At 45.2% G+C, this 22,222-nt stretch overlaps 1 protein-coding gene across 1 annotated transcript in view; it reads left to right on the plus strand.

Moving 5' to 3' along the window:
- Nucleotides 1-16,383, plus strand: part of ZNF333 (zinc finger protein 333) — a 37,405-nt gene extending 21,022 nt beyond the window's left edge. The window contains exons 5-12 of the mRNA XM_060094061.1: nt 127-209; nt 3,269-3,385; nt 4,601-4,688; nt 11,406-11,491; nt 12,095-12,221; nt 12,638-12,733; nt 13,233-13,309; nt 13,812-16,383. Of these exons, the coding sequence (XP_059950044.1) occupies nt 127-209; nt 3,269-3,385; nt 4,601-4,688; nt 11,406-11,491; nt 12,095-12,221; nt 12,638-12,733; nt 13,233-13,309; nt 13,812-14,870 (1,733 nt within the window). The 3' untranslated portion in view covers nt 14,871-16,383. The remainder of the gene's footprint in view (nt 1-126; nt 210-3,268; nt 3,386-4,600; nt 4,689-11,405; nt 11,492-12,094; nt 12,222-12,637; nt 12,734-13,232; nt 13,310-13,811) is intronic.
- Nucleotides 16,384-22,222: the final 5,839 nt, after the last annotated feature.

Here is a 22,222-nt window from a genome sequence, read left to right on the forward strand (position 1 = left end):
TACCTTCTTCCATTTCAGTACTGACCCAAGTTTAGGGTCAATATTAAAAAAAAAAACATGTTGTGTGTGTCAATATCATGCCACTACTTTCTGAAAGAAGGTAATTTTTTTTCCAATTCATTTTAGACTGGGAATCTCAACTTAAACCCAAAGAGTCTACTCCTCTGCAGGATATTTTGGAGGAAAAGTCATCCCATGATTTGCAAATGGTAAGATTCACGTGTGATGATTCTTTACTCCCTCTCATAGAAAAAGTTGAGGAATACGTGACACGCACACCAGGGCCAGGCAGATATTTGAGCCAGGGCTTTTCCTCAAGGGCATGAAGTGTCTGGAGGGAGCATCCATGACCCATGAATTTGGGCAAATCCCACCTATCCCTTAAAATTCTTTCTTCTTAGAAAGTTCCCCTGAGTAAACATGTCCATCATTGAGAGTCAGACATCGATTGTATGCAGTGTGATTTACTCTTCAACAGTGATCAGAAACACGCTGTCTGTTAGAGATGCCCATGGAAGTTCAGGATGTGAGAAAGCCTAGTGGTGGAACCTGCAACATCCTGGAAGAACTCGACCTGTCTGAACAAGGCGCACCTTTGAAAATGCTGCAAACGTGCCCCTGACAAGGAGCATCCCTGGGTGACTTTTTTGTCATCATCTACTGCTTGTCAGGAGCAACCTCCCCCTGGGCAGAAGCCACCTGCTGATTTAACAGTGGTGAGAAAGGCTCCTGGAGGAATTATAACTTGGATCTGAACAAGAGGACCTGCAGGAGAGGGCCACTCTGATTGTAAAGAATGTGGGAAAGTTGTCAGGGGTCCCACACCCCTAGGGAGACAAGTTGAGACCCCACACTGGAAGGAAGCCCTTGTCAAAGAGTGGAAAATCATTCAGAACCAGCTTGCACAGTATGGTGCGTGAGAAAATGCGGAGTCCTGCCATCCCCGCTTTGACCCTGAATTCCTGCCTTCTTAAACTACCGAGCCTCCAAGTTTGAGTTCCCATTCTTGGGGTTTTGAAGCTTAGGGTTAGGGCTAAGATTTGGATAGAGGTACATACAGAGCCCAGCTTCACCCCCAGGCTGGGCCTCTTTGTCCCAGAGCCAATGAGATATCTAGCTTCCCTCAATATGTGCCTCTCCACCTCTATCACGGATGGTGTCAGCCTCAGAGTGTCAGAGACACTGGCACAGTGAATGGGGTGGGGAGGCCGGGGTAGTAGAGACCCCTTTTCCATTCCTGTGCCCTGAGAACACGGAGCCTCAACCCTGCACAGCCTCGTGAGGAGTGGGCTGCCAGGCAGCTGAAACTCTCGCCCCTGCATGGCTGGCATCAGACCCCAGGGCAGCCGAGCCCTCTCCTTAGTGCCCAGATCCTCCTTGTCCTTGGTTTACACTCTTGTTTCAGAAGAGAACATCCTCCACTAGCTGCTTGGGAAAGGGCGCTGGCTTTTGAGACCTTAAGATCTGCAAATGTCTTACTGGAGCTGCTGGATCCCAGGGGCCTCATCTGATGTCGTTGTTGCAGTAACCCCATTATAGAGTGTTCTGTGCGCCATTATAGAGCTCTCGATTGATGCCTGTTGAATGAAGGAGTGAACAGATGGGTGCTGGTAAAGATGGCTCCAGGCCCCTACCGGCACCGTGCCTCAATCAGCAGATGGACCGTGTGAGGGAGGGAGTACGGGCCATGAGGGACGGGTGTCCTCTGTGGTTTCTGTGGGCTCTTTCCTCTCAGTATGGGGTTCCAGCACTTTCCACAGAACTTCACTGCCAGCTCAGTAGTGAGTACTGAGTGTGGGAGAGGAGGGGCTTCTGCTGCATCTGGAAACACAGGCAGTCACAGAATGTTCTGAGTGGGCATAAGTGGTCCACTTCCTTTTATATAGAGGAATCCCACTACAGTTCCTTCTGTGTAGAGGAATCAAGCAGTTCATCCCTGAATATGCCCCTAAGTGGTCCAGCATATGTGAGGCTGTGAGTCAAATCCAGGCCTGTCTCTAGAGACTGCTGTCTTAGTCACCAGGGTCTTCTGCTTGAGGATCGCACATCCTGATACTTGGTCGATGTGGCTGAACCTTTGGTTATCCCTTCTAGGCCATGTGGGTGTCACTGAGCCTTGTCACAATCACTGGGGCCCCTTACGGCAGCTCTTAGGTCACGTGTGAATAAGTGCTGGTGGCCAGGGACAGACCAAGGCCCTGTAGCCCCAAAGAATGGGCATCTCCAGGCTAAGCCTTCCTACTGTCCCAGGGCCACCCACGCCACCTCTCCTGCACAACTCCCAGCTCCTCAAGGCTGTGGTTTCACCTCTTTTGTTTTCTGCTGGATCCACAGTGCCTGTACTAGCAGTGCTCAATAAGTATGTGATGAGCAAATAGGCGGAACTCCTAAAAACCTTCAAGAAGAGTGATCTATATCAGAATTATTCTGATTAAAACATTTGTCTCAAAATGGTACCCCCCGGGATTTCAATTTACAGAGGTGACTGAGTGATGACATGGAGAGGCCAGTGACAGCGACTTACATTTCTTGAGAGGAGGGGGCTGGCCACACCACACAGGGCCACACAAGGAAGCACCAGCATCAGTCAGGAGGCTGACAGGAGTGAGGAGAGACTCTAGGCCAGAGCCTTTATTGGTTTTCTGTAGGAAAGGCAAGGCAGGGCAGGGTAAACAGCTTAGGATTGGTGAGTTTGAGTAATAATTCTGGGGGATCTTGAGGCACGGGGGCTGTCCCCAGTTGTCTGGTAACTGGCCTTGGTGATTTAGGGCAGGGGGAATGTTGGCTTGGTGTGTGAGAACTAGATAAAGGAGGTGGTTCGGAGTACGAGCTGTGGATCACACGGGAGATGTAAACAACTGTGGCCATTAGTTTGGCCCCATGATTGATGGATGCCAGGTAGACAAATATGGACTCTAAGAAAACATAGAATGAAGTTCATATTCAGAGCCAAGGGCTCCCAGCCTTTCTATAGAAACCTTTCTAGTAAAATATCTTGTAGTGCCTCCAAGTGCTTGTGGCCTATCCTCCAGACAGGGCCTCTCCAGAACCAGAAAGGGGTCAGGTCTGTCTCCAAGTCTCTGGCATGATCAGTCCTCATGGGTGGCAGGGGCCCACAGTGCAATAGGGGGAATCACCAGGTCTGAAACTACCAGGCCCACGTTCCCCAAATTCTGTTGGCACTAGTCCCAAACTTAGGGTCTCTGAGGGTGAGAACAGCCTGCATACCGCCTCTGCCCTGCTCAGCACCCTCCATGCCTTTTCCCAGGGGCTGGGGCTGGACCTGAGGATGCAGATCAAGCCTATGATGGGAGAGAGGGGGACACCTCTGACTCCAGGGGACCGGTCAGCTCTCCAGGAGTCACCTTGGTCTTCTGAGGACACAGTAAGCCTGGGAAGTGGTTTGCTGGGAGGGCCCCAGCCCCAGCCAGGAAAGCCTGGGGTTCAGGAGTTTTGTTAGGTGGGGAGGCAGGAGGGAGGGACGAATCTAGGGCCAACTGCCAACTGTTGGGGGAACTGGGAACATGCTGGAGGCCCAGGCTTACCTCCTGGTAGGAACTGCTGTACACGCCATGGCGTTTCTGCATTGAATGTAAATATCCCTAGTGTGATGTCAGGCCCAGAGCAGTCCTAGGGGAGGGGCTAGCAACTAGGGTCCAGGCCCTGCCTCTCTGGGTCCAGCCTTTCTTCGTCCAGTCCTTCCACCCTCATTCCCACCCTGTCCATGGCCAGGAAACCTACAGGAATGAGTGGGTCCAAGGGCTGTGTGAAGAGTGTCCAGGCCGGTAACCAAGCTCTTGGCTCAGGGCCTTGTGTTTTGGTACTGAGGTGGACAGAGTTACAGAGAAGGACACTTTAAGGTGTGCTATGAGCCCCGCGCTGAGGAGGAGGGGCCTCCTCTCACCTGTCCCTGCCCATCACCTGCCCTGAGGGACCTGCCACATTGACTTCCCATCCACCACCAAGTCCTACGAACTTTTCCTCCAAAATATAAACCTACCTCTGACTGCTCCTTCTGTTCCTGGTGCCACCACCCTGCCCAGAGCCACCGTTATTTCTCCTGGACCCCCGGGAACTGCTCCTGACAGGCTCCTGCTGCCACTGGGCGTCACCCTGGACACCGAGGCCAGAGGCATCCCTTAGAAATGCAAGTCAGTTCAAATACCCTTCCCAAGGGAGTGGCTGTCGGTAGAGGAGAGTTCAGGTCCTTTCTCCCACAGCAGGGCTTCCCCTCCGGAATAGTTTACTAATGTCCCCTCATTTGCAGAGGTCCACCTCTGCATCCTCCCTCTACCCCTCAATCTGCTGGCCATCCACTGCCCCTCTTTGCTCCAGCATTTCCCCCACTACCGGAGGCTGCTCAGAGGAAGCCTCCCTTACCCAGGCCCCCTCTCTCCATCCCATCTTGGAGTTGAAATTCCACGACAGTGGTTAACTTTATACTGAAGAATTGTAAAGCTGGACAGGGGAACAGGGCCTGTCCCTGTATGTTCAGTGTGTTCCCCAAAGCAGGGCCAGTCATGCCAATTCAGTCTGGGTGAGCAGGTGTGAGTGGATCCCACCGACTGTGTGACTAATATGTTCCCGTCACTCTGTCCAGGGGCTGAAGGTGGCTGTGCAGATTCAGAGGGTGGCCACGCCGGAGCCTGCGCTGCGCCTCCTCAACCTGTTGGGGGCTGGGGGTTCTGGTGAGTGAGAGCTGGGTGGAATTGACAGCCAGAGGGCCCCGCTGTGCTGTGTTGTGTCTGGGAACTTGCATCCGCCGCCTTTTCCTCTGACTGCAGTCGTTGCCATAAGGCGAGAATATATGAGGCAATCTCTCATTATTTACATATGCAAGGGGAAAGGCACTTTCTAGGGATTGTGGGCTGGGATTCTTTTTTTGTTTTTTTGGTCTCAGATCTTTCTGTTATGGAAGAGCAGTCCCCACTCAACTATGGCAAAGGCCAGACCTCTTTTGGGGCACGGTTAAATTCTCCACTGCGCAAGCATGTCGATGCTGAAGGTTACAGTTGAGTTTACTATAAATGGCACATGTTTGAACTGAGCTTTTAAAAAATGAGGCTAAAAGCCACATCTCCTGAGAAGTGGGGGAAAAAATTAATTCTGGAGGACAAATAACATTGTAGCTTGAACTGCAAGGCGTTTGTTTCCTTCCATCTTGCCTTATTGTAAGAATAATAAATTTTGTTTATTAATCATATCATCCAGTCTTACATTTGGAATCTGTATTATGCCACTGACAGGAATTAATTCTTAGATTTGGGTTATATGTTGTTGTTCTATATATTTTTGGTACGCCTTCTGGGCCAGGCTCTGCCATAATGTACTCATTTTATTTTTGTTTTTTTTTAAATTTTTTATTAGAGTATAGTTGATTTACAATGTTGTGTTACTTTCTGCTGTACAGAAAAGTGAATCAGTTACATATATCCATATATCCACTCTTTCTTAGATTCCTTTCCCTTATAGGTCATTACAGAATATTGAATAGAGTTCCCTGTGCTATACAGTAGGTCCTTATTAGTTATCTATTTTATATATAGTAGTGTGTATATGTCAATCCCAGTCTCCCAATTTATCCCTCCCCGCTTTCCCTCCTGGTAACCATAAGATTGTTTTCTACATCTGTGACTCTATTTCTATTTTGTCAATAACTTCATTTGTACCATTTCTTTAGATTCCACATATAAGTGATATCATATGATATTTGTCCTTCTCTGTCTGACTTACTTCACTCAGTATGACAATCTCTAGGTCCATCCATGTTGCTGCAAATGGCATTATTTCGTTCTTTTTTTATGGCCGAGTAATATTCCATTGTATATATATACCACATCTTCTTTATCCATTCCTCTGTCGATGGATATTTAGGTTGGTTCCATGTCCTAGCTATTGTAAATAGTGCTGCAGTGAACACTGGGGTGCACGTATCTTTTCAAATTATAGTTTTCTTTGGGTATATGCCCAGGAGCAGGATTGCAGGATCATATGGTAGCTCTATTTTTAGCTTTTTAAGGAACCTCCCTACTGTTCTCCTTAGTGGCTGTACCAATTTACATTCCCACCAGCAGTGTAGGAGGGTTCCCTTTTCTCCACACCCTTTCCAGCATTTATCGTTTGTAGACTTTTTAATGATGGCCGTTCTGACCTGTGTGAAGTGATACCTCATTATAGTTTTGATTTACATTTCTCTAATAATTAGTGATGTTGAGCATCTTTTCCTGTGCTTTTTGGCCATCTGTGCCATAAAGTACTGTTGAAGTACTTGGTGTGCTCTGTGCTTTTGAAGTGCTCCGGAAGGTACTCTTGAAGTACTCACTGATGTCATCCTGTGGTGAGATGGGCACTGGGAAACAATTGCAGACCAAACCCTGAGGCCCTCCCCCATGGAGTTCACAGTCTGGCTTAGTGGTCAGATTTTTAAATGGAGACTGGAATGCAATGGAAGCGTATAACAGGAGGGCTTTATCTTGGGGGGCAGAGAGGAGCTCTGGGAAATTTAAGTTTAGACCTAGTTTCTCAACTCCAGCACTCCTGACACAGGGGCTGGATCTCTGTGGTGGGGACCGTCCTGCGTGTTGTAGGATGTTTAGCAGCATCCCTGGCCGCCACTCACTAGCTGGCAGTACCACCTCCCCCTGTATTAGTTTGCTAGGGCTCCCATAACAAAGTACCACAGGCTGGGTGGCTTAAACAACACAACTTTGTTTTCTCACAGTTTTGGAGGACAGAGGTCCAAGATCAAGATGCTGGCAGGGATGATTTCTCCTGAGGGCCGTGATCTGTTCTTTGGCTTGTTGATGTCCATCTTCTTCCTGCATTTCCCCTCTATGTGTCCGTGTCCAAATTTCCACCAATTACATTGGATTAGGACCCATCCTACTGACCTCATTTTAATTTAATGACCTCTGAAAAGACCCTATGTCCAAATACAGTTATATTCTGAGATTCCAGGGGTTAGGACTTCAACATACGAATCTTTGGAGGGACACAATTCAGCCCATAATACCCTAGTCATGATGACCAAAGACGTCTTCGGGTGCTGTGGATTGTCCCCCTCTAATGCGTATGTTGATGCTGTAACCTCCCATGTGGCTGTGTTGGAGACAGGGCCTTTAAGGAGGTTGTTAGGGTTAAACGAGGTCTTAAGGGTGGAGCCCTGATCCCATAGAACTGGTGTCTTTATAAGAACAGGAAGAGAAAAAGCAGAGTTCTCCACCGTGTGAGGACACAGTGAGAAGGCAGATGTCTGCCAGCCAGGAAGAGCATTCTCACCAGAGCCGGACCATGCTGGCACCCTGATCTCAGACTTCCAGCCTCCAGAACTGTGAGAAAATAAATTTCTGTTGTTTAAGCCACCCAGTCTGTGGTATTTTGTTACAGCTGCCCGAGCTAAGATACTAGACACTGCCACCTGACCTCTGGGGACTGGGGTGGCTTAAGACCATAATAATTACTGTATCATTTAGATGTTGGTCTGTTTGGAGGTTTGGGGAGAGGAGTTCAGGCCTAGGAATGGCATCTGTAAAATCCACTGGGCACCGGGGAAGAAGAGCCTGGTCTTTCAGCACCTGGGAGGAGGATGGGCCTCGGGAGGATACGAGTGGTGGGTGGAGGCAGTTAGGAAAAGGATGGTGGTGGCCTAGACTTGGGGGTGAGTGTGGAGTAGATGTGTCGGGGTCCCTAAGACCACTCCCAGATTTGACGATTTGCTAGGAGGACTCAGGACTTAGCTTACAGTTGTACTCATGGCTATGATTTAGTCCATTGAAGGGATGCAAAGCAAAATCAGCAAAGGGAAAAGGCTCACGGGGTGAAGTCTGGAGGAATTCAGGCACAAGCTTCTAGAGTCCTCTCCCAAGGGAGTCACATGGGACATGCTTAATTCCTCCAGCAACAAGCTGTGACAACATGTGTGCAGTGTTATCTACAGGGAAGTTCATTAGAGACTCAGAGCCCAGGGTTTTCCCTGGGGGCTGGTCATGTAGGCACCCTCTGCCCAGCACATACCTAAATTCCAGACTTCCAGAAGGAAAACGGGCATTCAGCCTAAACCGCACTGTTTGTACAAACAGTGTAATCAGAGAGTGAGACCCTCTTATCAGTTAGCGTGGTGGGAACCCTCTCGAAATCCAAGTTCCCAGAGGCCAGCTGAGGGTCAGCCTTGCTGGCAGGCCTTGCTGAGGAGAGCAGTCAGGCCTGCTGTGTTAACTCTTGTCTTCACAGCAGGTAAGCTAGGAACCATGTAAGATGTACACAGGAGGTCGAGTTGAGATAGTTTGGTGAGTCATGTGTGCATTCGTTTACCAGACATTCCAGGGCATTTTTATGTGCCAAGCACGGTTGGGGGGTGAGGGTGTAGCAAAAGGAAAAGGACTCCAGGCTTGTTCTTCCGAAGCTGTCAGTCCATTGGGGGAGAGGAAGATAATCACCTAAGGAAGCAAAAAAAAAAAAAAAAAAATGTAGCTGGTTATAGATAGGTAAGGGCTGTGAAGAAAGGAGAGGGTCTTTTTAGAGAAAAGAAGGGTAATGGGGAGGAGAGACTCTCCGAAGGAGTGACACTTAAGTGGGTCCAAATGAGAAGTATGATATAGGCTTTCCCCATGTCAGGGACAGGGTGGGAGGAAGGGGAATGGGGTGGGTGGAGTGGGTGTAGAAATGTCATCACTGATTTTTTTTTTGACTGATTGTTGGGGTCAGAGGGGGTGGGATTGCTCATCTGAGAACAGGGACATTGGAAGAAGGACAGGCTTTGAGAAGAAGGTGATGAGTGCATTTTTTGGGGGGGGGATGGAGTAGATGAAACAACAGAAATTTCTGTCTCACAGTTCTGAGGTCAGAAGTCTGAAATCAAGGTGTCGGCAAGGCCATGCTTCCTGTGAAACCTGTAGGGAAATAATCTTTCTTGCCTCTTCCTAGCTTCTGGTGGTTGCTGTAAGCCTTGGTATTCCTTGGCTTGTGGGTGCATCGCTCCCATCTCTCCCTGCCTTGCCACGTGGCTTTCTCCCCTCATTCGGTATCTCTTCTCCTCTTATAAGGACACCATTTGTATTGGATTAAGGGCCCCCTACTCCACCATAACTTTATCTTAACATCTGCAAAAACCCTATTTCCAAGTAAGGTCATATTCTGAGGTACTGGGGGTTAGGACTTGTTATTTTTTGGGAGGACACAGTTCAACTCATAACAGTCTGCTCTCTGGACCCCCCAAATTCATATCCTCCTTACATGCAAAATACAGTCACATGATCCCAACATCCCCAAAGTTTTTACCCATTCCAACATCAACTCTGTCTAAAATCTCATGTAGATATTGACTCAAAATGTCCCAAGTCTTGTCATCTAAATAATCTAAATCAGGTATGGTGAGACTGGGGGTGTGATCCATCCTGGGGGCATAATTCCTCTCCATCTGTAAATTGGTAAAACCAGAAAACAGGTTCTCTGCTTCCAAAATACAATGGTGGGGCAGGCATTGGATAGACATTCCTGTTCCCAAAGGGAGAGGAAACAAGGGTCCTGGGTCTCACATAAATTTGAAACCCAGCAGGGCAAGTTCAAAGCCTGAGAATGATCCTCTGTGGCTTGAATCTCTGTCCTCCACCTGCTGGGGCAAGAAGCCCCCCCCCTCTAGCTCATTTTGGATGTTTCATTCGTATTCCCCCAGGTAGATGAGTGGAGATATCGGAGCCAATGGTTGGGTATATGGGTCTGGAGTGCAGATGTGAGGGTCAGCCTGGAGATTTGGGCCCTGTCAGGTAGTTGGGAATTGACGCCCAGAGCCGGGGACGGTGCCTTCCGAGGCGGAGACTACAAGGTGAGAAGAGGAAGGTGTGCGCCATGGGGACACCAGCAAGTGATGGAGAAGGAGCCTATACAGGAAACCGGGAGGAAGGCTGGGGGGGGAGGGTGGGCACTGAAGCCCAGGGGGGTGGGTTTTAAGATGGAGGGATTAGATGACTGAATATGTCAACTAGATCCCCACTCTGGATGGAGGTCACAGATGATCCTAGTGAGGTGCTGGTCCTTGGAATGGTGATGTTGGGAAGTGAGTAGGAGGTGAGAAAATAGATACAGAGATTGCCCACGATGGGGAACAGAGAGGTAGAACAGTAGCTAGAGGGAAGTGTGGAGTATTACATCTTGAATTGTAACAGCCTACCCCCCCCACAAAAGCTATATTGAAGTCCTAACCCTCAGTACCTGTGAATGTGACCTTATTTGGAAATAGGGTCTTTGTAGATGCTGTCAAGTTAAGATGAGGTCATGTTGGTGGGCCCTAACCTAATATGAATGGTGCCCTCGTAAGAAGGAGAAAATGCCATGTGAAGACAGGGACACACAGTGGGGAGGACAACCATGTGATGACAGAGGCAGAGATTGGAGGGACATGCAGTTACAAGCCCAGGATTGACCTTCACCACCAGAAGCCAAGAAGAGGCAAGGAAGGACTCTACCCAGAGTCTCAGAGAGAGTGTGACCCTGCCCACACCTTGATTTTGGGCTTCTGGCCTCCAGAACTCTGAGAGAATACATTTCTGTTGCTTTAAGCCACCCAGTTGTGGTATTTTGTTACAGCAGCCCCGGGAAACTAATGACATGGGGTCAGGGATTGGACGTGATTCAGGTTTAATTACCAAGGGAAAAGGTCCCATCAAGAGGGGAGGTGAGGGTGCAGGGAGACAAGGGTTGGCTGGGGAATCACTTGCTCCTCTGTAACAGGCCAGAGTGAGGAGGCTTGGTGCGTATGAGGGGTGTTATTGATTTGAAGGCAGGAAAGGAAGGATGTTTCCTTCTCAGGCACATAGGGAGGTAGCGGTTTTTCTGTTCCCTACTTGTGGTAAGTCCTGGGGTGCTATCGGCCCTGCGGAATTGGGGCAGAGGAAGGGGCCCAGCAGCTAAGGTGGAATAGCTGACCCAGGGCTGAATCAAGGGGGAGAAAGGAGTGCCCCAGAAACTTCAGAGTCTGTTGGTGAATTGAGACTGTGGCTCCAGAGATTTGGAACAGAGGAAACGTGTGTGTGCATGTGTGCATGTGTGTGTGCATGTGTGTCTGTGTGTATGTCTGTATGTTTCTGTGTGTTTGTGTGTGTGCTTGTCAGTGTGGGTATGTGCATACTGTGTATGCGTGGTGTGTCTGTGTGTATGTAAATATTTGTGTGAGTGTGTGCATGCGTGTGTACTGGTGTGTGTGAGTGTACATGTGTGCCCAAGCAGCCGGGAGTGTGTGCAAGCATATGTACATGCATCTCTCTGTGTACATTACATGTGTGTGTCCCTGGGAGTATGTGCATATGTGTGTGCACATGCGGTCATTCACAGGGTGGGCAGCCCTTGGCCCTGCAAGTGGGGTCACTAGGCCAGGCCCAGACCCTCATGGCTCCCCTCTTCTCCTGCACCAGTGCCTGCTCAGGACCCCACCTGGCTCCGGGAGGAGAGCACAGAGGAAGAAGCCGTGGCTCCTGGGACACTGAACACTTGTCTGCAGGTAAGTAACAAATACTTTTTCTTCTTCTTGCTTTGCCTCCTTGTCCCCTTCCCCTGTCTGGGAGTTTCTTGACCCCAGAGGACTGGTCTCCAGGCTTCCAGGCACTGGGCCTCTAGCGGTGGGTGGGCAGTGACCCCACTCCCTCATTCAGGCCTTCCCCCGGTTATCAAGGGCCATGTTCAGCTGAATGTCAGGAGGGAAAGCAGGGCGAGGACGTGAGCTGTCCTTGTCTTATAGTCATCATGGTCTCCCAAGAGCAAACAGTTGTCATTTACCAAACATTTTTCTCTTGCCTGTAACGCGATCAGGTCTGCTGGACCCTGGGGCTAGAGGGGAAGGGCTTCCCAGCTAGTTGTTAATAACTAAGTCCTGTCATGAAGTTGAGGTCCTTTTCTGCCACCCCTTGGGATGCTGTCATTTAGGGAGGGAAGAGTAGATGGAGAAGAGTTCTAGTTCTGAGGCCTGAGCAGAGAGACCTCAGAACTGTGTCTGAACATCCTCTACATGGAGGTGTCCCTTTCCCAGGCCTGCAAGCCCCCCACTGTCCTCTTGAGTATTGGTCGGGGTGGCCCCTGGCTGAGCAGGTATGGGTGTGCGTTTTAGGAACCAGTCACCTTTGCGGATGTGGCCGTGATGTTCACACCGGAAGAATGGCTGTTTCTAGACTCTGCTCAGAGAAGCCTGTACAGAGATGTGATGCTGGAGAACTATAGGAACCTGGCCTCTGTGGGTAAGGCTGGCCTCGCTGCTTCATCCACACACTTGCGCAGCTACTGTGGTTTCCCAGAACTGTGCTGGTTTCGGAAATCAAGAGCTGAAGAGACAGGAAGGTCCTGCCTTCATCGTGCTTATAGTCTAGTGGTTTCCTCTTGGAAATGAAGATCTGTCCATTGTTTCTTGTCTTCTCAAGTGTGTCCCTGAGCCAGGCGCCGGGTTTTGGGGACTGGAGAGTCCCGCTGTCCTTCGGGACCCAGTGAGGGAGCTTGTACTTTGGTTCCTTAGTGAAAGAGCTCAGCCGTGCCATCAGAATATAGGTGCACCCATTTTGCTGTTCCCATCTCCAGTGACCCTAAAGACTTCAGAATATCAGCTCCCGTTGCATGGCAGGCACAGTTGCTCATACCCTGCATCTTTTCCCATGAGCAGGAGATCAACTCTGCAAAGCCAGTACATTTTCCCATTTGAAGCAAAGAGAAGAGCTGTGTGTCACTGAGAGAGGGATCTTCCCAGGAACCCACTTAGGTGAGCACCAGCCAGATTAGGGGTGCTTAGTGCCCTTGATGGGGAAGGCTGTTGGGTTGAGCTCCCTCAGTAAATTCCACTTTCTTTCCTCTTTCCCTTCCCTTTTTATCTCTAATGCTTTACTTTGGCTTCATAGAAAGATTTATCCTACCTCCTTTTCACATTTAGCACTTCCATGTGTATATTTCATCCAGTTCCTCCCCACTGTATGTTCTTACTAATACTTTCTCTCAACATCAGTCCCAATCTTCATAGAATCCCTTCTTAGTAAATTATCTACTATTTCCATTCCTTGTTCCTATGATTATGTAACTCCTCACATAGCCAAACACCTTAAAATTTTCCTTTACTCTCTGATACATTCCTCTTATTCATAGTTTCTTCCCATATTTAGGATCAGTATTAAAAAAAAATCTGCACATGCCTAGCTTTTTTTGTCATCTTGATCCCAGTTTCCTTCTCTATGCGCTTAATATTTCCTCCCCTTAATTCATTCCAGAACCTCAACTTCAACCTCAAGACTCAATTCCTAACCAAGATATTTTTGCAGAGATTCCATCCATTGGCACGAAAAGGGTAAGGCATAAAGGGATTATTCTTGTTCCTCTACAGTAGGAAATGTATGGGGGTTCTGTAGGTTAGAAACACAAGAAACCCAGAGAGAGATTCAAGGCAAGTGGTACTCACCTAGGAGAAAGCAGTTTCTTGGGAGAGAGTCTGTGAATGTCATGAATTGGGGAAAAACTCAAAATGTAGATCAAGATGTGGCTTTACACAGTTCCCAAAGCTAACCATTTTCGTAAATCTGACACAGATGTAGAGCATTTAAAACTTAATTTAGTCTTACACAATTCAGAAAAAGTCTACATCTAAGAAGCCCCATGAAAGTAATGAAAAAGATAGCTCTTTGTGGCAGAGTATCTGCTTGAAGGAACTCAGGGTAGAAATGGTATAGATACACTAAAATGGTAAAATCTTCAGCTATAGGAATGTCTCTTTCCTACACTCAGTTCACTTGGGGGAGAATATCTGTGAATGCAATAAAGCCTCTGGTCTTCCCATTTTCCTCAATTGACAGGAGCAACCTCAGACTGGAGAAAAACTCTATAAATGCAATGTACTAGGGAAACCTTTTAACAGCATCAAACCACTTTTTCAGTACCAGAGAATTCCTGCAGGAGGGAACCCCGCTCACCTAATCATGCCTGAGAAAATCCATAGCGGGGATAAAACCTATGCGTGTAACAAATGTGAAAAATCGTTCAGATACAGCTCCGATCTCATCAGGCACGAGAAGACTCACACTGTGGAGAAGTGCTTCGAGTGTCAGGAGTGCAGGCAGGCCTTCAAGTATTCCTCGAATCTGCGGCGGCACATGAGAACTCACACTGGAGAGAAACCCTTCGAGTGCAGTCAGTGTGGGAAAACCTTCACGAGGAACTTTAACCTGATCTTGCACCAGAGAAACCACACGGGCGAGAAGCCCTACGAATGTAAGGACTGTGGGAAAGCTTTCAACCAGCCGTCCTCTCTGAGGAGCCACGTGAGAACTCACACCGGAGAGAAGCCTTTTGAATGCGGCCAGTGCGGGAAAGCCTTCAGGGAACACTCATCGCTGAAGACACACCTGCGGACCCACACCAGAGAGAAACCGTATGAATGTAACCAGTGTGGGAAGCCCTTCCGGACAAGCACTCACCTGAACGTACATAAGAGGATCCACACAGGGGAGAAGCTTTATGAGTGCGCCACATGTGGGCAGGTCTTGAGTCGTCTCTCAACCCTTAAGAGTCACATGCGGACCCACACGGGAGAGAAGCCCTACGCATGTCAGGAGTGTGGGCGAGCCTTCAGTGAGCCCTCATCCCTCAGGAAACACTCGAGGACCCACACCGGCAAGAAGCCCTACGCGTGTCAGGAGTGTGGGCGAGCCTTTGGCCAGTCTTCACACCTTATCGTACATGTGAGAACCCACACTGCAGGGAGACCCTATGAATGTAATCAGTGTGAGAAAGCCTTCAGGCACAGCTCTTCACTTACTGTGCATAAAAGGACTCATGCCAGGAGAGAAAACGTCAGGACTGGCGGCCTGCCTTTATCAGTGTCTCTTGCGTACGGTGGGCCCCATGCTGATTAACTTCCAATTTGTAAAAACATAAACATCCAAAGCTGTGATCATCTCTTATAGTACTCGTTAAGCAACATCCCATGTTTTGATGTATAATATTTTCATTTTGGTTTAATTCTCCATATTGTCTTAGTTCCTTTTACCACTTACTCTTTGACACACGAGTTAAATGGAATTAGGTTTTTAAATAAAAGTACGTGGGTATATTTTTATAGAGGTATAACTGCAGTGAAATGCATAAATCTTAAGTGTACATTTGGATGAGTTTGACAGATGTATATTTGTATGTAATCAATACTCAGGATATAGACTGTTTCTGTCGTCCTGGAAAGTTCCTGCATATATATGGGTGTTTCTTTTTAGTTGCCTTTTTGTTGTTGGTTTCTAATTTAATTACACTCTTAGCAGGGTGTGTGGTCTTTATGTTGTTGAATGTTAAGTATTTGTGGAGATTTGCTTTTAGGTCTAGTGTGGCACGTCCTGTTAGTTGCCTACCAAAATTGCCCCTTCTTGCTTACAAAAGCACTTAGGTTTTTTTGTTGTTGTTCAGATTGGGACTGTGCACTATTTTTTTTTTGTGGCTTAAAACAACAGAATTTTATTCTTTCACAGTTCTGGAGGGCAGAAGTTGAAATCAAAGTGTCTGCAGGACCACACTCCCTCTAAATGCTCTAGGGGAGGTTCCTTCCTTGCCTCTTCCAACTTTTGGTGGCTCCAGGTGTTCCTTGCCTTGTGGCAGCATCTCTTCCATCGCTGCCTCCATTTTCAAATGGGCTTCTCCTCTGTGTGTCTGTGTCTTCTCCTCTTCTGTCTCTTATAAGGACACTTGTCATTGGATTTAGGGTCCACCCAGATATCCAGGATGGTCTCATCTCGAGATCTTTAATTACATCTGCAAAGACCCTTTTCCAAATCAGATCACATCCATAGTTGCCAGGTGGACATATCTTTTGTGGGGGCATCATTCAAACCACAACACCATCAGGGAATGTGCACTATTAAAACACCTCCATCTTCCTGTCCTTCTTGCTGCCAGGCGAGGCCACATCCTCCAGTCCTGGCCAGTATGAGACATCACTGGGTGTGAGTCCTGGGAAAGGTGTTGCAAAGGAGTGGTTTCATTTAGCCAGATCCCTCTCCTTCTTCTGTACAAGCAGACACCATGTCCAGGGCTAGAGGAGCCATCCTGTGACCATGAGGGTGAAAGCCACAGGCTAAAGAGAGTGTGGCCAGAAGTCACAACCATCCTGGTTCCCCAGTTGGTGTCCTTGTATGGCTGTACCAGCCCTGGATTGTTTATTTCTGGACATTCTGTTACATGAATAAGATGTACTTCTTACTGGTACATGACATTGTCTTTTTTGCGGGGGAGTCTGGGGGAAGGCAGGGATGGGTTTATTATGGCTGAATGCAGTCTCTAACTGATGCACTTAGTATATGGTCAATTTTTATAAATGCTTCGTGGGTAGTTGAAATCAATGTATTCTACATATATTCACTAGATGGAGCATATTATTTGTGTTTAAAAGTCTTTTACACATTTTAAAATATTGGTCTCTGTCTTAGCTCAGGCTGCTATAACAAAAATACTGTTGACTGGGTAACTAATAAACAACAGAAATTCATTTCTCACAGTCCTGGAGGCTGGAAGTCCAAGATCAAGGCTGGTAGATTTGACGTCTGGTGAGGGCCCACTTCCTGGTTCATAGGATGGCCATATTCTCACTGTGTCCTCTTGTGGCAGAAGGGGAGCAAGAGAGCTCTCTGGGGTCTCTATATAAATAAGGGCACTGATCCCATTCATGAAGGCTGCATCCCCATGACCTAGTTACCTCCCAAGGGCCCCACCTCTTAATACCGGCCTCTTGGGGCTGAGGCTTCAGCATGTGAATTTTGGGGAGCACGAACATTCAGTCCTTAGCAGTTTCTGATCTATCATATACTGAGAAAGCTACATTAAACTCTCCCACCCTAAGTATGGATTACTGAATAAGTCTTGTAATTCTGTCAATTTTAAGTTTCATATATTCTGAAGAAATGGAATTAAATGAAAAGATTTTTGACATTTTATAAGTTTCCAGATAATTGTTCCTTTTATTCTTATAGTGACCATCTTTCTCCCTAGCAATGAATATTCAACCATTCATCATCATACTAGCAAATAATTATTTAGTGCTTATTATTACTAGATAGTAGCTACTACCCTAAACTTCGCATCTTTTAGGTTATTTAGTCCTCACAGACTTTCAGGAAGGTACTTGTTATTATCCCCAATTCACAGATGAGGAAACTGAGGCCTGGAAAGTTGAGGTGAGTTTACAGAGGTATGCAAGGTGGTAAGTGACAGAGTCTGGCTCTCTCTACAGAGCTTCACCCCAGGGGGCCATTCTCCATTTTAATCTGTACTCACATGATTCTATTTTTGTGTTTTAAAGTTCTTTAATTGAGGAAAAACTTAGGTAAAATTTCATAAGTTTTAGTGTATACCTTAATGAATTTTATATACGTCTATACAAGCCACATCAAATATAAAATATTTTATCTCCCTGGAAGTTTCCCTTGGGCCCTAGCCCAGTCAATAAACCCCATCATCAGAGGTAACCAGTATTCTGACTTCTATCACCATAAATCTGTTTTTCCTGTTCAGAGAAATAGAACCACACAGTATGCCCTCTTGTGTCTGGTGTTTTCACTTAATACAGTACCCATGAAATTTACCTTTGTCACATTGTCAGCAGTTTATTCTTTTTTTTAATTTTATTTTTTACATCTTTATTGGAGTATAATTGCTTTACAATGTTGTGTTAGATTCTACTGTATAACAAAGTGAATCAGCTATATGTATACATATATCCCCATATCCCCTCTTGCGTACGTCTCCCTCCCAGCCTCCCTATCCCACCCCTCTAGGTGGTCACAAAGCACCGAGCTGATCTCCCTGTGCTATGCAGCTGCTTCCCACTAGCTATCTATTTAATATTTGGTAGTGTATATATGTCAATGCTATGCTCTCACTTCGTCCCAGCTTATGCTTCCCCCTCCCTGTGTCCACAAGTCCATTCTCTACATCTGTGCCTTTTTTCCTGTCCTGCTCCTAGGTTCATCAGAACCCTTTTTTCTTTCTTTCTTTCTTTTTTTAAGATTCCATATGTATGTGTTAGCATACGGTATTTGTTTGCTTTTTCTGACTTACTTCACTCTGTACGACAGACTCTAGGTCCATCCACCTCACTAAAAAATAACTCAATTTCATTTCTTTTTATGGCTGAGTAATATTCCATTGTACATATGTGCCACATCTTCTTTATCCATTCATCTGTTGATCGACACTTGGTTGCTTCCATGTCCTGGCTATTGTAAACAGTGCTGCAGTGAACATTGTGGTACATGTCTCTTTTTGAATTATGGTTTTCTCAGGGTATATGCCCAGGAGTGGGATTGCTGGGTCATATGGTAGTTCTATTTATAGTTTTTAAGGGACCTCCATACTGTTCTCCATAGTGGCTGTATCAATTTACATTCCCTCCAACAGTGCAGGAGGATTCCCTTTTCTCCACACCCTCTCTAGCATTTATTGTTTGTAGATTTTTTGATAATGGCCATTCTGACCAGCGTGAGGTGATACCTCATTGCAGTTTTGATTTGCATTTCTCTAATGATTAGTGATGTTGAGCATCCTTCATGTGTTTATTGGCAATCTGTATATCTTCTTGGAGAAATGTCTATTTAGGTCTTCTGCCCATTTTTGGGGTTGGGTTGTTTGTTTTTTTGATATTGAGCTGCATGACCTGCTTTTATAATTTTGGAGATTAATCCTTGTCAGTTGCTTCATTAGCAAATATTTTCTCCCATTCTGAGGGTTGTCTCTTCGACTTGTTTATGGTTTCCTTTGCTGTGCAAGAGCTTTGAAGTTTCATTAGGTCCCATTTGTTTATTTTTGTTTTTATTTCCATTTCTCTAGGAGGTGGGTCAAAAAAGATCTTGCTGTGATTTATGTCATTGATTGTTCTGCCTATGTTTTCCTCTAAGAGTTTTAGTGTCTGCCCTTACATTTCAGGTCTTTAATCCATTTTGAGTTTATTTTTGTATATGGTGTTAGGGAGTGTTCTAATTTCATACTTTTACCTGTAGCTGTCCAGTTTTCCCAGCACCACATATTGAAGAGGCTGTCTTTTGTCCATTGTATATTCTTGCCTCCTTTATCAAAGATAAGGTGACCATATATGCGTGGGTTTATCTCTGGGTTTGCTATCCTTTTACACTGATCTATATTTCTATTTCTGTGCCAGTACCATATTATCTTAATTACTGGAGCTTTGTTTGTAGCAGAGTCTGATGTCAGGGCGCTGATTCCACCAGCTCCGTGTTTTTTTTTTTTCCCTCAAGATTGCTTTGGCTATTCGGGGTCTTTTGTGTCTCCATACAAATTGTGAAACGTTTTGTTCTAGTTCTGGGGAAAATGCCATTGGTAGTTTGATAGGGATTGCATTGAATCTGTAGATTACTTTGGGTAGTATAGTCATCTTCACAATGTTGATTCTTCCAATCCAAGAACATGGTATATCTCTCCATCTGTTTGTATCATCCTTAATTTCTTTCTTCAGTGTCTTATAGTTTTCTGCATACAGGTCTTTTGTTTCCTTAGGTAGGTTTATTCCTAGGTATTTTATTCTTTTAGTTGCAGTGATAAATGGAAGTGTTTCCTTAATTTCTCTTTCAGATTTTTCATCATTAGTGTATACGAATGCAAGAGATTTCTGTGTATTAATTTTGTATCCTGCTACTTTACCAAGTTCATTGATTAGCTCTAATAGTTTTCTGGTAGCATCTTTAGGATTCTCTGTGTATAGTATCATGTTACTGCAAACAGTGACAGCTTTACTTCCTTTCTGATTTGGATTCCTTTTGTTTCTTTTTACTCTCTGATTGCTGTGGCTAAAACCCCCCAAACTATGTTGAATAATAGTAGTGAGAGTGGGCAAGCTTGCCTTGTTCCTGATCTTAGAGGAAATGCTTTCAGTTTTTCACCATTGAGAAAGATGTTGGCTGTGGGTTTGTCATATATGGCTTTTGTTCTGTTGAGGTAGGTTCCCTCTATGCCTACTTTCTGTAGAGTTTTTATCATAAATAGGTGTTGGATTTTGTCAAAAGCTTTTCCTGCACCTATTGAGATGATACATATGGTTTTTATTTATCAGTTTGATAATATGGTGTATCACATAGATTGATTTGCATATATTGAAGAATCCTTGCATTCCTGGGATAAACCCCACTTGATCATGGTGTACAATCCTTTTAATGTGCTGTTGGATTCTGTTTGCTAATATTTTGTTGAGGATTTTTGCATCTATGTTCATCAGTGATATTGTCCTGTAGTTTTCTATTTTCGTTAAATGTTTATCTGGTTTTGGTATCAGGGTGATGGTGGCCTCATAGAATGAGTTTGGGAGTGTTCCTCCCTCTGCTATATTTGGAAGAGTTTGAGAAGGATAGGTGTTAACTCTTCCCTAAATGTTTGATTGAATTACCCTGTGAAACCATCTGGCTCTGGGTTTGGTTTGTTGGAAGATTTTTAACCACAGTTTCAATTTCATTACTTGTGATTGGTCTGTTCATATATTCCATTTCTTCCTGGTTCAGTCTTGGAAGGTTATACCTTTGTAAGAATTTGTCCATTTCTTCCAGGTTGTCCATTTTATTGGCATAAAGTTTCTTGTAGTAGTATCTTAGGATGCTTTGTATTTCCGCGGGGTCTGTTGTGACTTCTCCTTTTTCATTTCTAATTTTATTGATTTGAGTCCTCTCCCTCTTTTCTTGATGAGTCTGGCTAATGGTTTATCAATTTTATTTGTCTTCTCAAAGAACCAGCTTTTAGTTTTATTGATCTTTGCTATAGTTTTCTTTGTTTCTTTTTCATTTATTTCTGCTCTGATCTTTATGATTTCTTTCCTTCTGCTAACTTTGGGTTTTGTTTGTTCTTCTTTCTCTAGTTCCTTTAGGTGTAAGGTTAGATTGTTTATTTGAGATTTTTCTTGTTTCTTGAGGTAGGCTTGTATAGCTATAAACTTCCCTCTTAGAACTGCTTTTGCTGCATCCCATAGGTTTTGGGCCGTCGTGTTTTCATTGTCATTTGTCTCTAGGTTTTTTTTGATTTCCTCTTTGATTTCTTCAGTGATGTCTTGGTTATTTAGTAACGTATTGTTTAGCCTCCATGTGTTTGTGTTATTTACGTTTCATGTGTTATTACGTTCTAATAACATTAGAAATGTTATTTATTTCTAATCTCATAGCCTTGTGGTCAGAGAAGATGCTTGATATGATTTCAGTTTTCTTCAATTTACTGAGGCTTGATCTGTGACCCAAAATGTGATCTATCTTGGAGAATGTTCCATGCACACTTGAGAAGAAAGTGTAATCTGCTGTTTTTAGATGGAATGTCCTATAAATATCAATTAAATCTATCTGGTCTATTGTGTCATTTGTGTTTCCTATTCATTTTCTTTTTGCATGATCTGTCCATTGGTGTAAGTGAGGTGTTAAAGTCCCTCACTATTATTGTGTAACTGTCGATTTCCTCTTTTATAGCTGTTAGCAGTTGCCGAATGTATTGAGGTGCTTCTATGTTGGGTGCATATATATTTATAATTGTTATATCTTCTTCTGGGATTGATGCCTTGATAATTATGTAGTGCCCTTCCTTGTCTCTTGTAACATTCTTTATTTTAACGTCTATTTTATCTGATATGAGTATTGCTACTCCAGCTTTCTTTTTATTTCCATTTGCATGGAATATCTTTTTCCGTCCCCTCACTTTCAGTCTGTATGTGTCTCTAGGTCTGAAGTGGGTCTCTTGTAGACAGCATATATATGGGTCTTGTTTTCGTATCCATTCAGCAAGGCTGTGTCTTTTGGTTGGAGCATTTAATCCCTTCACGGTTAAGGTAAATATTGATATGTATGGTCTTATGACTATTTTCTTAATTTTTTTGAGTTTGTTTTTGTAGGTCCTTTTCTTCTCTTGTGTTTCCCACTTAGAGAAGTTCCTTTGGCATTTGTTGTAGAGCTGGTTTGGTGGTGCTGAATTCTCTTAGCTTTTGCTTGTCTGTAAAGCTTTTGATTTCTCCATAGAATGTGAATGAGATCCTTGCTGGGTAGAGTAATCTTGGTTGTAGGTTCTTCCCTTTCATCACTTTAAGCATATCATGCCACTCCCTTCTGGCTTGTAGAGTTTCTGCTGAGAAATCATCTGTTAACCTTATGGGAGTCCCTTGTATGTTATTTGTCATTTTTCCCTTGCTGCTTTCAATAATTTTTCTTTTTCTTTAATTTTTGCCAGTTTGATTACTATGTGTCTCAGCGTG

Source organism: Mesoplodon densirostris, chromosome 3 (assembly GCF_025265405.1).
Source record: "Mesoplodon densirostris isolate mMesDen1 chromosome 3, mMesDen1 primary haplotype, whole genome shotgun sequence".
In the NCBI taxonomy this organism is placed as follows: Eukaryota; Metazoa; Chordata; class Mammalia; order Artiodactyla; family Ziphiidae; genus Mesoplodon; species Mesoplodon densirostris.